General features: G+C 35.1%; 2 protein-coding genes across 2 annotated transcripts; both read right to left on the bottom strand.

Annotated features, from left to right (window-relative positions):
• Window positions 1-263: 263 nt before the first annotated feature.
• Ndc1 (Nuclear division cycle 1) lies at window positions 264-2,729 on the bottom strand. Its single transcript, XM_075298098.1, has 3 exons — window positions 2,077-2,729; window positions 1,391-2,013; window positions 264-1,324 (listed from the first exon to the last, which is right to left on the bottom strand). The coding sequence occupies exons 1-3, from the start codon at window positions 2,469-2,471 to the stop codon at window positions 588-590; spliced, it is 1,755 nt and encodes a 584-aa protein (XP_075154213.1). The 5' UTR covers window positions 2,472-2,729; the 3' UTR covers window positions 264-587.
• Window positions 2,730-3,922: 1,193 nt separating this feature from the next.
• LOC142219554 (uncharacterized) lies at window positions 3,923-15,004 on the bottom strand. The gene is made up of 7 exons (XM_075288490.1): window positions 14,656-15,004; window positions 14,517-14,603; window positions 9,226-9,451; window positions 8,943-9,161; window positions 8,754-8,877; window positions 4,410-4,610; window positions 3,923-4,141 (listed from the first exon to the last, which is right to left on the bottom strand). Exons 1-7 carry the CDS (start codon window positions 14,962-14,964, stop codon window positions 4,063-4,065), a joined length of 1,245 nt encoding a protein of 414 aa, XP_075144605.1. The 5' UTR covers window positions 14,965-15,004; the 3' UTR covers window positions 3,923-4,062.
• Between the last annotated feature and the right edge of the window lie 319 nt (window positions 15,005-15,323).

Below are 15,323 nucleotides of genomic sequence, written 5' to 3' on the forward strand. Positions count from 1 at the left end.
AAGAATTGGATACAAGTCAAACAATTACCTCCCGGTATTCCATATTTGTTTAAAAATGACACCATACATTCTGTGGAAGATTTTGGAGTAAACTTCATATGTTTTGGACATAACTTCCCTTGCATTAAGCTTGCCAGCTTATTCACTAGTATTCTTGAACATATATAGGAATGTCGAACAGCGAGACGACAGCTGGGTGTGGACAAAACGACGATCAGCAGGGCTATGTTAATTCTGCTAGACCCCATAGACTTGAGAGCACCTTCTTTCCTTTAGTTTGTTCAAAAAGTCATGTATTTTGTTTTATAAAAATAAATAATATATAATCATTTACAAATAATTTTCATGAGATATATGGAAAATACTTAAAACTAGTCCTTAATTATAACTTCACAACTAGAAAAATGAGTAAGGAAATTAAAAAAAAATCTATTCTTTTCTGTATGGTAAAAAAACTTAAACGATCAAATATAACAAGGTTTTCGTGGAGATGTAATGACAAAATATTTTACACTAAATTAAAAGAAATTATAAGTGCCTGGCAACTATCAATAGTATGAAATAATTCTAAACAAAATTTAACAAATTTAAAACTCCTGATAGCTCATAAAACATTGCAATCTCCTCACTTCCATGGGATCATCTAAAAGATCACGAAGATAGTCTCCAAATACCGAAACGATTTTATAAAGACTACGTCTTACAGAATTTTTCAAGGTAATCAAATTGCGATCCAACTTTTTGCCATTTAAATTCACATTATTCAATTTGTCCAATTCACCTTTGAGTTTCATTAGAGCTCTTAGAATTTGTGGCAAGGCTACTTGGACAACACCATACTGGTCTTCCACCAAGGATTCGCCACAAATACCAGCTAGACCTTGTATTATCCAAACGATCATTTGAGAGTTGGATAACAAAAACGCTGTTTTGGCTCCTTCGGGTTCACCAAATAAATAGAAGACACCTGGTATGGTATGGAAAGCAGTATTTATGGCTTGTTCAAATTGTTTTCTCATGTGTTCAAATTGTTCATTTATCCTTTGGACGGCAGAGGGAATTTTCGGAGCCTCATTTCCAGATGACCCTATGTTAGCTGTGGGACTATCTGAGACCATACGACGTATACCATAGGTTTCATTGTATTGCCTCAATAAAATCTTTTCTGCTGCTTCTGTTGCTGTAGGCTTATCGCTTTGACAAAATAGAGGTGTGGATTTCACAGAGGAGATATTTTTCACAGATGTGGTTAAGTCTTCGGTGAAAGCATTGATTAGAGCGATACATTGAGACGACAATTGATTCCAATTATAGGGATGACCACCTAATGGGAGATAGAGAGACTCATGTCATTCATATATTTTGGATATTCAATAATATTCAAACTTACCTGGTATGGAAAGAGCATAGATTTGCTTTCGCCTACCAGCAGCTTTGGTACTAGTTATACTAAACAAATCTAATGCCGCCAGGTTTTGTATTATGGGCACTTGGCACATAGTTAATGCTTCCACCAAGGTAACCTCTTCCTTTTGTCCTTCCATTACTACTTTATTCTTTTCGATGGCAAACTCCATTTCTTCGGCCAACAATATCGAAAAAAACTTTTGCATTAAGTTCATATTGCTCAAGATCTGCGATGATAAAATCCAAGCATAGAATAATAAACGTACGTTCGTTACCACTGAGAAAAACGAAGAAAGACCAGTGTCCATTTCCAAATCAAAAAAGCGGGCCAAGCGACGATTGACCATACCACCAAGTATCCAAAACCCAAAGGCATAGCAAATGGTTGGCATGAAGGATTTCATTAGAGATTTATACAATGTCGAATAGAGGAGGGAACGAATTTTAACCAATTTCTTTTCTTGGATTATGGGATATTCAACTTCGGGTTCTTGATGTAGATTTTCTTTGAAGAAATGATAGGAACCCGCCGAAATGCCAGCTCCCACCAGAAATAGGTAATATGGGTTGATACAATCCAAGGCATAACATTTATAAACCAAAGATCTGCAATATGGAATTTCATTAAAATTATTCACAATAAAATCATTCCATATTCAGCCAGCTTACCTATAATCCATGTGTAAATATCTTGTATAAAGCCAAGCGGTTAGAAAGCCCACAACTATATGGGTCATTAGGAAAAGACTCTTTCGTACGACCGTACCCAGCAGCCATTTGAAACGAGTCCCATGATATTGTTTCACTGCCAAATGTGATTTTCCCAACAATATCCCATAGATGATGACAGCCGATATCAAAGGCATTATCGAAAGCCAAGTGTAAAATGAAAATACCAAGCCAAAGGTCTCCGTAATCCAATTCAACAAATGGAAGGGATGGAAATTCACAAAGAGCAGAAATACCGTAAGCAGAAAGAATTGCATCATAATACTCAATGCCACAGCTGTAAGGCATCGATATAAGCATAACTTTTTGCATTCCAAAACGATGGTAGTCGACATGATGACGGCGTTTTTTGATGTCTCCCTCAGTTTTTCGATCAAGTAGCAACCGGCGTTTTGAGGTTACGTTTACATTAGCTCAGCAAATTGTTAATGATATATAAACGAATAATACAATTTACATTTAATTTCCACAGAATAATGTTGGTGAAATGATGTATGATATAGAGGAAGTTGAATGCTTGCGATCAAAATTTGCGCGTTATATGCATAACAAATTTCAAAACGTTGTTGTCAATATGTTTGGAGCGCTTATACATTAAATAGGATATTTAGCCGGCATTCAAATGGCTGGTAATATTGAAAAAGTGATGCCAAGTTTCGATAGTAAAAAGTTATGTATATCAAAGCTGAATATTGTGTAAAAGTGATGTATATGTACATTAGGGGTCAGGAATAAAAATAATTATGTTATAATTTTTCTTGTATAGATTATTTTGTAAAAAAACAGCAGTTTGAAATGGTTTCGAATTGTGCTGTAAAAATTATGTCACGCATAACGCGAAATTGATGGTATTCATCGTACTGCCGAAAAACAAGATTGCTACGATGGCCCAAAAATCCAGATTTGCTTTTGATAGAAGCTAGAATAATAGCCCTGCCAACATTTTTTGAATTTGGGGGCGCTTCAGAGAATCCCCACTGCGTCGAAAACAGTCGTATACGATATCCAAAACTCCTCGGAAAAGCGCCGTCACTATTGAGAAGTTGTACCACGCCAAGTTACTACAAAAAAGTATCGCATGAGTGCAATTATTAGGAGCCCTTCTGGATACATTTAGAAGGACGCCAATAAGAGCCCCTTCAAACAATCAAACAAAGTGCATTTTAAGATAGTTGTAAAAGAATCATTGTGGTCAAGTAAAAAACGATTGTTTAGATGTTTACTAATTTTATGAAACATTTATAAATTCTCATAAATATAACATTTATACGGCTATCACATCACATTTAACACATTTTTATGCATTAATAAGAGATTGATGTTGAGTTACAAGTTGTAAGTTAAATGTTGTAGCGTCTATCAGCCAGTACTTTTATTCCCAATGGAGGCAGCGTGTCTGGAAAAATATTTGAAAAACTATCACTTTATACCATTTGGAAAGTCAAAAATTGTTCACCAATTTACTTTTCACAATTTTAAGCGTAATAACTATGCTTTCAGCACTTTATTTTCGTTTTCAGTGAAATAAATTATAATAAGCCAGTTGCGCTTGGTATTTCACAAAATATAAAATGGCTCTTGCAACAATAGTGATGGCAAAATACTTTCATGCGAATAGTGATGGCAAAATACTATCACAGTTGGCGATTGTTGCAGTGTCACTTACGAGTCTGTGGTAGCGATGAGGATGAAATTGAACATTGAAATGCTGGCAGGGAGAATGTAGACTAATTTCAATGTTGAAATTGAAATGAGAGTTTTTTAAGGTTGCTGGCAGAATTTAACATTTTTTTAGTATTTTTGTAATCCTCTTTTATTGGTCCATAGGCTTGGTTGTTTTCACAATAAAAATATAATAAAAATGTACACTCTGTAAGACAAAATGATGGCAAAACTTTCATAAATTTAATAATCGATTAGATTTTTCTATAAAGGCTCTTCAAACAGCCCTTCCTTATCCAGGTAGTCGCTGTAATCCTTGTAATCTCCAACGTTGCAGCGTACTCTGAAAGTATAAGAACATATTTTTTTTTGTTTTTTTAAATCTCGTCGTAATAATTTTATCGTAATTATAATTCTACTCTACAAAGAGAACAATACAAGAAATGTATCACAAAACTTTGTAGAACAAAAGCCAAGCGCCATCTCCATTCCATGCGTGGTACGTTGTATTCAACGTCATTGCCCATGATAAATATCATTTTTATATCATACCGGTTTGATATTCCTTTATTGATTGTATGTTTGCTACACATTTTTATAAATTATATTACCTTCCAAGTACAATTCTCCTTACTTCCCGTCTCATTATAAACAGTCCGAAAATGAGGATCGTGTTCAATATTGCTATAAGTTTCAATACTATTATAGTTGTCATAGTTGAGGAGGAGATCGAAATGTTAACCAAAAATGTCGTATAGTAGGTAATTTGAGACAAACTCATCAATGCAGACAAACGTAATATTATTCGGACGCTGAAAAAAGAAAAAAAAAATTTGTTAAGTTCACAAAATTTTTGCCGACAAGCTTATTGTATTTGTTGTGGTGCATGATAGGCTTGAAGTTTTGGCTTCGCCGGTGCCATAGGTAGCACCTACACACCAGCGTTGGTAAAAACTGTAGCGTGAATGTTGGACGAAAAGTTTGTTGAGAAAGGCGGGCTTATGAGATTACAGATTGCGATTTCATCATCCATTTTCTAAAGATGGACATTATAGTTCAATGAAATGATCGCTCACTTCAGCTCTTTTTCGATCAATGAACTAGTTCGGTCAGTTAGTTCGCCAGTTCATTGTCGGTCAGTGAGTGGTTCATTTCAAGTTCATAATAAATTACAAGTAATAGCTTTATGTTGTTTTATTCATCCCACAAAAATACATACGAAAATAATGCCGAATATGTTATATGCAAAAAAAGCGATATGAGTTTACAGACTGAAAACTATAACAATGCCAAGGAAAGAGAAAATAACTGAGCGAACAAACTGCATAATTAGCTGAACTGACAGGGTGAGCGAAAAAGAACGATTGATGTGAACTAGTTCAGTCCGTTCATTTCAATTGAACTAGGTCGTTCGCGAACTACCCAACTCTACCATTTTCGTTCTGAAGCCGGTTGAGGAAAGTTGTAAATTGTTATAAGAAGTCAAGTATATTGATAGTAGGCGTCTTTTACACCGAATACTGTTAGGACTTCACGTGGTTTGTTTCATTGGGAACTTTTTGTTGCTTTTTGCAAACTGGTAAGTGAAAAATTTGAATGATTCCAATTCAATTTTTGAATGTTACCTATGAGACAGTCATTTATAAGGAATTTCTTATACTCATTGCGCATTAGGACTTACCAACCAGCAGAAATATAATTTTCTGCGTGGAACTAAAGACGAATTACTCGAGGACGATTTCCTCCAACCTTTGTGGTGTATATCTGCACGGTGATGACTTATAGCTGCTTGGGGGTTATACCCATAAAACTGCAGTTTTTCACTCCAGTCAGAGGCCAGCTCGCAACGGGTATTTCCATTTTAGGAGAAGTTGCTGAACATTGAGGCAGGATTGGCAGGTCCGAGAGAAATTTTTTGCCACATTTGATTGCCATCCCGCTGTAAAGGATAATGCGCTTTACAGACAATCAGTTATTCCGGACGACAGTGCTCGTGTCGAACATATCCCATATATTGTGCACATTATAAGTTAAGTCCGAAGGCATAATCGATACTACTGTATGTTTTTGGGATTGATAACACATTTACCGATTATTTAGTCATCGCCGACAAGTCGTATGGATCCGACACACTGTAAGATTCTTTACAAACACCGAAATTCCGTCCGGAGTAACTGATAGTCTGTAAAGCGCATAAAAAGAGTTTTGGTGGACATTATTGGAGGACTTCGACACGTGTAAAGCTCTGGCAGTTAGTTGAATCGTGAGGAAAGGAAAACGTGTTGGTTTGCCAGACATCTGAGTTCCTATGTGACATCATCGATCAACTGAGTATATAATTAATTTTTTTGACACATCAAAGTGTGGAGTAAAGGCTAGCAATTTGACCAACATCTTCTACACGAACTCGTGCTTCGACTCAGCGGCGGTTTCTTGATATTGCATTCCAGACACAGATAAGTACAGGGCGGGACAGAACGTTTGTTATACATAAATTGAGCACAAGCACTTACTCTTAACATCGGGTAAGTTCAAAATGCTCTTTTCATGTGTATATTCGGGATGTTTGAATATATGTATGTATGTAATGGAAAATCAATTCACCGCGAAATCGCCTGCCTTAGCGTGGCCCTTAATTTCCGAGTAAAGCCTAGTACTAAGATCATGTTTTCGCACGAAAAACTGTTATACTCCATATAAAAAAACGTTGGCGCGAAATAAATATGAAATCTTTGTTTTGATAATTTTCATTTTATCATTTATCATTTTATTTGCTCAATTTTGTAATTTTTTTGTAATTTTCAAACACATATTTATACAACCCTGGATTTTTCGCACGAAAAAATACGCAGGCATATTATTTCGCATAAATATGTTAACATACCTGGGTTCGATACCCTATTTACGGAGATAGATGAAGATATTCGTTTTTCGCAGAAACGAACTTAGTACTAAGCATAATGTGTGATTAGGTTCTTTATATGATATTTTATATTCACTAAGTTTGATTTGGGAAATAGTTAAAGAAAAACGGTGTAGATATTTTCGAGTCTCATGCAAAAGAATTTTGAATTACCTTAGAATGAAAAATCGATCGATTTTAGGTTCAAGTACATAGAGAAAAATTATTATTGAATTTTAGATGTGATATGATCACTCTCGTTTTCTTGTGCTAATCCCAATAGAAATAAACTGTCAGTTCTTGAATTGACCAATTTCCTCTATCATTATATTAACTAAATATTTTACAACACATTATTGCAATTCATTACTATTTAAGAAAATATTCATTATTCCACCATTAATAGTAATGTAAGTTTTTTGTCATACTTTTATTTTCCTTTTATATTCATTTTCTTTTACCTTTTCGTACAACGGCATTAAGTCGTCACTATTGTTAAGACCCATTACTCTAACTCGAACGATAGCCCATTTTGATTCGTCCGAATATAAAGTTTCAGAATCATTTGACCAAATCAGAGCCGGCTCGAATAAAGAGTTCTCAACCCCATCAACTTCTTTTTGACTCGTAAGATAGTCTTTCAATTATAAACTCGTTCGATATAGAGAATTGTACTTTTATAAGATAAATTTGAATTCGATTTGTAATTATCAAACTACACACCTTACCAAATAAGTTTAACAGGGGTTCAATAAGAAAACTAGCCCTCTGCCGTATTGTTTTATTTCATTCTTAGAAGATTCTGCATATATTCGAGAGTCAGGACATAAATTAATACCATCCGAAAAGTGCAATACCAAATATTGGGTTAGATTTCCATTTGACTTCTTCCATTATAGACTCTGAATTAATCCAAATCATTGTTTAATATAAGCCTAATACTGTAAGACTCAATGTATTGATCTCCCCTATGTCTAAGATATTTACAATAAACTTCTTGTCGAATTTTTGAAATGAAATACGTTAGAATGATTTCTGAGTAGAATTTTTTATGGTAACGTAGAAGGGGCAACCAAAGTCATGGTTTTAATAGGGACTGTCTCGAGAACTGGAGTCGTCCAAAAGGGGGATTGTTACAGGAGCAATCCATATGGGTGGGCAAAATAGGATCTAAAAACAGCTGGATCCTAAGTCAGTAATCTTGTCGATGGGGTAACATTAGGGATTCATTTGTAAGGTCTATGGAATATTAACCGTGGTACGATATAGTTTCTATTTCGGCTTGTTTATATGGTATGCTGCGCTCATAGCGACAAAGAACTCCACGCAGACTATTCTAATTCCTTGGCGGAAAATGAGATAATGTTGACGTCGCTTATCAAATTTTTGAACTCATCACTAGGCATTTTTGTTGGGCATGTGGAAATTTCGTTTTCGTGAAATAACTCAACAAATAACATGTTTTTATTCAACTGCAATGTGAGTTTGGCAAATTCAACTTTAATATATATATTTGTCGATATTGCCAGATAAAAAGATTGCATAGCAAGAAAAACTCATAGTGGTGAGTATGAAAATATTGCTACACCCAAAGAAATTTGTTAGTAGGGACAGCAGAAAGTCTGCTGAAAAAGGGACAGCAGTCACTGTTTGCTGAAATAGCAAACATTTCCTGCTATTTTTTAAGCTCGATTACACTAAAACATGTTTTATTTTGGCTAAAACAAATAAACATGTCAACTTAGGAGCTATCCTAACATAATTAAAACAATGTTTTATGAGTATCTATAGTATTTGACCAAAAATCTGAATATTTATCGATTTGAGACATAACAGCAAACAAAATGTTTGCTGATCGTATTTAGGAGCTTGTAAGTATATTACAGTGCAAAAACATACCAAAAACTACTTTTGGTTCTTAAATATGCTTTGGGGAAAAATTTATAACCTAAAAATTTTATAAATTGTTGTTCATTAGGCCCTGAAGTACAAAAATATAACAGCAGACATCGACTGCTGTTTTTAGCAGACTTTTTTCTATGAGTGTACTTACTGCTTCCATATAGACTGATTTTCTTTTTTCGTTACGTTGAGGGTTCTAAGACGGATCCTAAATATATCGAAAGTCAGTACGAGAAATAAAATTGTGTTTATTACCAGAATAGGAATTAGCAAAACTGAAATATTTTAAATTACATTTAAAATGTTGGGTTTTTAAACATTGATCCTAATTCTATCTTACCATGGTAAAATTGTTTCAACGAAAATATCGATGTAATCGTAGCCATTAAAATTGAGAAACCCAATATATATAGGGAATACCAAAGATATAGGTTGAAGGATTTGTTTATGTTACGATCCATAAATGTCTGCATAGACGATCGTCTTAAATCATAACATATTGCCAATGCCCAAAAAATACATGAGGCACCAAAACCAATAGCTAAATTTTTAATAATTCCTAAATAAAAAATATATATATTTTTAGTTTTAGCATGAATATAAATTATAGCTAGTCTACTTACCCGCTTGAATATCTGTTTGTTGTGGATAGAAGAAGTCATAAACCACAGGTATTAATAAAACTTCAGCAGCTACTATTGAAATACCATTGGAAATGAAAAGTTTCGATAGAATATTGTCTCGTAATTCCTTAATGGTTATATATATGCATATCATCAGTAGGATAATGAGTTCAATTACAACTGAACCTGTTATATAAAAAATTAATTGTGGATGGACTCCCTTGCCCTGGAAGAGAAAAAGAGTATTAAACAGTATACTTGCCAAATGTAGGAAATCTTCAATATGAAAATTCGAGATTTGAAAAAAAATTGATACATTTCATTTTCTATCTAGTGGTACACTCATAGAAAAAAGTCTGCTGAAAACAGCAGTCGATGTCTACAATTTATAAAATTTTTAGGTCATAAATTTTTCCCCAAATCATATTTAAGAAGCAAAAGTAGTTTTTGGTATATTTTTGCAATGTTATATATTTACAAGCTCCTAAATACTATCAGCAAAAATTTAGTTTGCTGTTATAGGTCAATTCGATAAATATTCAGATTTTTGGTCAAATACTATAGATATTCATAAAATATTGTTTTAATTATGTTAGGATAGCTCCTAAGTTGACATTTTTATTTGATTCGGCCAATATAAAACATGTTTTGGTGTAATCGAGCTTAAAAAATAGCAGGAAATGTTTGCTATTTCAGCAAACAGTGTCTGCTGTCCCTTTTTCAGCAAACTTTCTGCTGTTTTAGCAGACTTTTCTGCTGTCCCTACTAACAAATTTCTTTGGGTGTAAGCATAAAAAATCGTAATCAATGGCAACATTGTCTCATTTGCCATCAACATATTAGTGTGTAAACATAACCATAGTGATAGGCGGTAGGCGAAACATTTTTCCGCGGCGAAGAATTAAAAAAAACTTGTCGACAAATTATTTCCTCTTTTCTTGTTTCCGAGTGTTTTTGATTTTTCATGATTTTTAAATATTCTACATTGGAGTTGAATAAAAACATATAATTTATGATATTTTTCTGATCTCTTTTGTTTTAAATTTTTTTCATGAAATTAAATTAAGTTTTTAATAACTAAAATAAAAGACTATCACGTTAGAACGTGTAAAACTCCCGAATATGGCTATGTTTTGTTTAGAAATTCGGCGAAGTTCGCTAACGCGATCATTTTCGCTAACGTGAACTCTGGTTTAAATTAGTGCACTGTACTTCCAATCCTAAAATTAAATTTACATTTTAGGTGTATATTTTTGCTATATTACTATAGAATCTTAGTATTGAATTAGTTGGTGAGAAAAATTGAATTTTTTGACAGGAAATAGTAAAAATTTGAAATTGCTTCATTGATTAGCTGTAACAATTCAGTCGATATTAGGGCTGTCATTCGGGATCCCGGGATTAGGGATTTCAAAATTTTGAATCCCGGGATTTACTGGGAGCGTTTTTAGGGATCCCGAGATTTTTTTAATATTCGGGGTAATAACAATCTACAGCATCAACAATAGTAGTACATCAAGCAAATTCGGTTTAAATCAATTTTATTAACAACAAACGTAATCAAGAGTAAATTAAAAAGCAATTTCATATTGCTACTTAAAAAAAATGAACACAAAAATAAATTAAAAAGCTAGAAAGCTTTCGTACTCATCAAAAGATTTTAAGGATTTTCTTTTCTACTTCGTTTTATTTTGTTTTTGTGCTGTGGTTTTTAAATGGCGATGTTATTCACATCAAAAGCCAGGGTAAGAACGAGTGAACTACTTCGTTTTAAGTAACCTCTTAAGAATATCAAGGTATCCAAACTTTCATCAGATATACGCGAGCCTATCTTATTACAAATGAAAAACATCTCTCACAGTCGACACTAGTCTAGGGGTTGTTTATACTGAATGAAGACACCAATTTATTAATAAACAAGTATATACGGCCGTAGGTTCGGCCAGGCCGAATCTTATGTACCCTCCACCATGGATTGCGTAGAAACTTATACGAAAGACTGTCATCCACAATCGAATTAATTGGGTTGTGGTATCTTAAAACTTCTTAACATCGTTTTCTAAATTGTGAGTTAGTCCATACGTGGTATATATTAGACAAAAGAGGTTGTATAGGTAAGTCTACAAATATATTTGTAGACTTACCTATACAACCTTTTTTGTAATTATAATTACGAATCGATATGGACTTTTGCACGGTACGTAGAGAGCCAGAATTAACATCTGAGGATCGGTTTATATGGGGGCTATATATAATTATGGACCGATGTGCACCAATTTTTGCATGGTTGTTAGAGACCATATACCAACAGCATGTACCAAATTTCAGCCGGATCTGATGAAATTTGCTTCTTTTAGAGGCTCGGCAAGCCAAATAGGGGGATCGGTTTATATGGGGGCTATATATAACTATGGACCGATGTGGACCAATTTTTGCATGGTTCTTAGAGACCATATACTAACACCATGTACAAAATTTCAGCCGGTTCGGATGAAATTTGCTTCTCTTAGAGGCTCCGCAAGCCAAATCAGGGGATCGGTTTATATGGGGGCTATATATACATATGGACCGATGTGCACCAATTTTTGCATGGTTGTTAGAGACCATATACCAACACCATGTACCAAATTTCAGCCGGATCTGATGAAATTTGCTTCTTTTAGAGGCTCGGCAAGCCAAATCGGGGGATCGGTTTATATGGGGGCTATATATAACTATGGACCGATGTGGACCAATTTTTGCATGGTTCTTCGAGACCATATACTAACACCATGTACAAAATTTCAGCCGGTTCGGATGAAATTTGCTTCTCTTAGAGGCTCCGCAAGCCAAATCGGGGGATCGGTTAATATGGGGGCTATATATAATTATGGACCGATGTGGACCAATTTTTGCATGGTTGTTAGAGACCATATACTAACACCATGTACCAAATTTCAGCCCGATCGGATGAAATTTGCTTCTCTTAGAGGCTCCGCAAGCCAAATCGGGGGATAGGCTTATATGGGGGCTATATATAATTATGGACCGATGTGGACCAAGTTTTGATCGGTTGTTAGAGATCATATACTAGGTTAGGTTAGGTTAGGTTAGGTGGCAGCCCGATGTATCAGGCTCACTTAGACTATTCAGTCCATTGTGATACCACATTGGTGAACTTCTCTCTTATCACTGAGTGCTGCCCGATTCCATGTTAAGCTCAATGACAAGGGACCTCCTTTTTATAGCCGAGTCCGAACGGCGTTCCACATTGCAGTGAAACCACTTAGAGAAGTTTTGAAACCCTCAGAAATGTCACCAACATTACTGAGGTGGGATAATCCACCGCTGAAAAACTTTTTGGTGTTCGGTCGAAGCAGGAATCGAACCCACGACCTTGTGTATGCAAGTCGGGCATGCTAACCATTGCACCAGGGTGGCTCCCGAGATCATATACTAACACCATGTACCAAATTTCAGCCCGATCGGATGAAATTTGCTTCTCTTAGAGGCTCCGCAAGCCAAATCGGGGGATAGGCTTATATGGGGGCTATATATAATTATGGACCGATGTGGACCAAGTTTTGATCGGTTGTTAGAGATCATATGCTGACACCATGTACCTAATTTCAACCGGATCGGATGAAATTTACATCTCTTAGAGGCTCCGCAAGCCAAATCTGGGGATCGGATTATATGGGGGCTATATATAATTATGGATCGATGTGGACCAATTTTTGCATGTTTGTTAGAGACCATATACAAACACCATGTACAAAATTTCAGCCGGATCGGATGAAATTTGCTTCTCTTAGATAAGCAGCAAGCCAAATTTGGGGGTCCGTTTATATGGGGACTATACGTAAACGTGGACCGATATGGCCCATTTGCAATACCATCCGACCTACATCAATAACAACTACTTGTGCCAAGTTTCGATAAGTCGATAGCTTGTTTCGTTTGGAAGTTACACAGAAAATAATATTATAATTTTTGAGCTAACAATAAATTGTTGTAACAGAAAATTTTTAAGTTCAACAATTTTTTTGTTGATATAACAAAATGTTTGTTGATATAACAAAATTGGTTGCTACAGTGACTAAAATCGTTATTGTATTTACAAATTACGTTGTTAGCTCAAATTTAAACATAATTTTAATTGTATTGACAATCAAATTAATTGATATTTTTTGTGTGTAGCGTGATTTCAACAGACGGACGGACGGACATGCTCAGATCGACTCAGAATTTCAGCACGACCCAGAATATATATACTTTATGGGGTCTTAGAGCAATATTTCGATGTGTTAAAAACGGAATGACAAAGTTAATATACCCCATCCTATGGTGGAGGGTATAAAAATCATAAAAAGCTGCAAAATTTAACAAGTTTAGATTATTTTTTCGGAAATCTGAAAACCCCGGAATTCGGGATAAATCCTATCCCGAAAATCCCGGGATTTCGGGACGGGATTAATCCCGAATGACAGCCCCAGCAGAGATGAGCCGACTTAATCGTCGGTGGTGAATAAAATCGGCGGGCGACTGAGCGGCTTCGTTCTCCTTGCATTATGCAGGTTAGGTTAGGTTATGTGGCAGCCCGATGTATCAGGCTCACTTAGACTATTCAGTCCATTGTGAAACCACAGTGGTGAACTTCTCTCTTATCACTGAGTTCTGCCCGATTCCATGTTAAACTCAATGACAAGGGACCTCCTTTTTATAGCCGAGTCCGAACGGCGTTCCACATTCTAGTGAAACCACTTAGAGAAGCTTTGAAACCCTCAGAAATGTCACCAGCATTACTGAGGTGGGATAATCCACCGCTGAAAAACTTTTTGGTGTTCGGTCGTAGCAGGAATCGAACCCACGACCTTGTGTATGCAAGGCGGGCATGCTAACCATTGCACCACGGTGGCTCCCAATGCAGGTTAGATCACATATTTATATGCTATGTGATTAATTGTACTACACATCGGACAGTAAAGATTATTAAAGGTACTATAGGCCCCTTTAATAATCTTTACTGAGAAAGATATTGTTCAATAGGTTAATAGGTCGGCGAATCATCCGTTATATTTTTAGTAGGATTGTCTCAGATTTTTTCCTAAACTCCACCCTCGAAATTATTGAACGTTAAGGCGAGAGTGGAAGAGCATAGGGGAACAGATGGAAGAAGAGAAAATTGAGGAAGACAGTACACGGCTTTGTATCTAAAATTCGAGAAGAGTAGCCACTTCGAAATTGTTTGTATATAATTTAACTAAATTTTAAAAGTGGCCATAAAGGATTTTCCTAATTTCTATACATACCTCACATCTCATATTAAGGGGATATAGAGTGTATTGTCCTCTGCCCTCCGGGCGCTGATGCGTAAAGCAATAATCTCCAAGAATATGCTAATAAGTAATGTAGTTATATGATTTAAATGAAAATGTTCAATTTACTCACCTTGATTCTTAAAAAGTCATAGTCTACATTTTCAATCTTGGATGGATATTCGCATGGAGCCTGTATTGTATATTCAATATCAGTGAGCGGATTTATTGTTTTGATCAAATTATTTGGCAATTGTGTCAATTTATTCCATGTAACAACTTCATTTTGAGGCAATAGTTCACATTGCTGGGATTTGATATTGTAGAACTTTTCTGAATTACAGCACAATTTCAGAGATATTTTTTCGCTCATTTCTAAATGGATGTTTATGACAAATGTTGGCGATAATAAAATAAATATTAATCTATAAAGACTTATCATATTGCAATTGTTCTGTCTGTGTTCTGTTCAATTGAATATCTTTTCAGCAAGTATTTCGCTCAAAGAAGAACGATAAAAATCAATCCTAGTATTTAGATGGAATATTAAAATAGAATTTATTTATATTAACTCGGTTGAATACATTGGTCGCGTTTATTTTGGGCACAAAAAATAACTAACAATTGGCATGTTTCTTCTATACTAAAGTGTTAAACCACAACCATACCGACTCGCGGTTACGTTAGAATTTATTATGAAGGGTGATTTTTTAAGAGCTATAGGAACAATTAAAAAGAAAACATACATACTCTGCGAAATCTTTGTTTTGAAAACATATTTATGCAAGTGGGGTTTTCGGG

The sequence above is a fragment of the Haematobia irritans genome, chromosome 1 (assembly GCF_050003625.1).
Source record: "Haematobia irritans isolate KBUSLIRL chromosome 1, ASM5000362v1, whole genome shotgun sequence".
NCBI classification, from domain to species: Eukaryota; Metazoa; Arthropoda; class Insecta; order Diptera; family Muscidae; genus Haematobia; species Haematobia irritans.

Bases quoted from the DNA above. Each gene is read 5' to 3' on its own strand.
- LOC142219554 (XM_075288490.1), bottom strand. From the start codon at position 14,964: ATGATAAGTCTTTATAGATTAATATTTATTTTATTATCGCCAACATTT. The intron at 9,452-14,516 runs GTATGTATAGAA...TTTCTCTTCCAG, and splicing joins CCCTTAATATGAGATGTGAG to GGCAAGGGAGTCCATCCACA. The intron at 9,162-9,225 runs GTAAGTAGACTA...TTTTTTATTTAG, and splicing joins ACAAACAGATATTCAAGCGG to GAATTATTAAAAATTTAGCT.
- Ndc1 (XM_075298098.1), bottom strand. From the start codon at position 2,471: ATGTCGACTACCATCGTTTTGGAATGCAAAAAGTTATGCTTATATCGA. The intron at 2,014-2,076 runs GTAAGCTGGCTG...TCCATATTGCAG, and splicing joins TATTTACACATGGATTATAG to ATCTTTGGTTTATAAATGTT. The intron at 1,325-1,390 runs GTAAGTTTGAAT...ATCTCCCATTAG, and splicing joins CTATGCTCTTTCCATACCAG to GTGGTCATCCCTATAATTGG.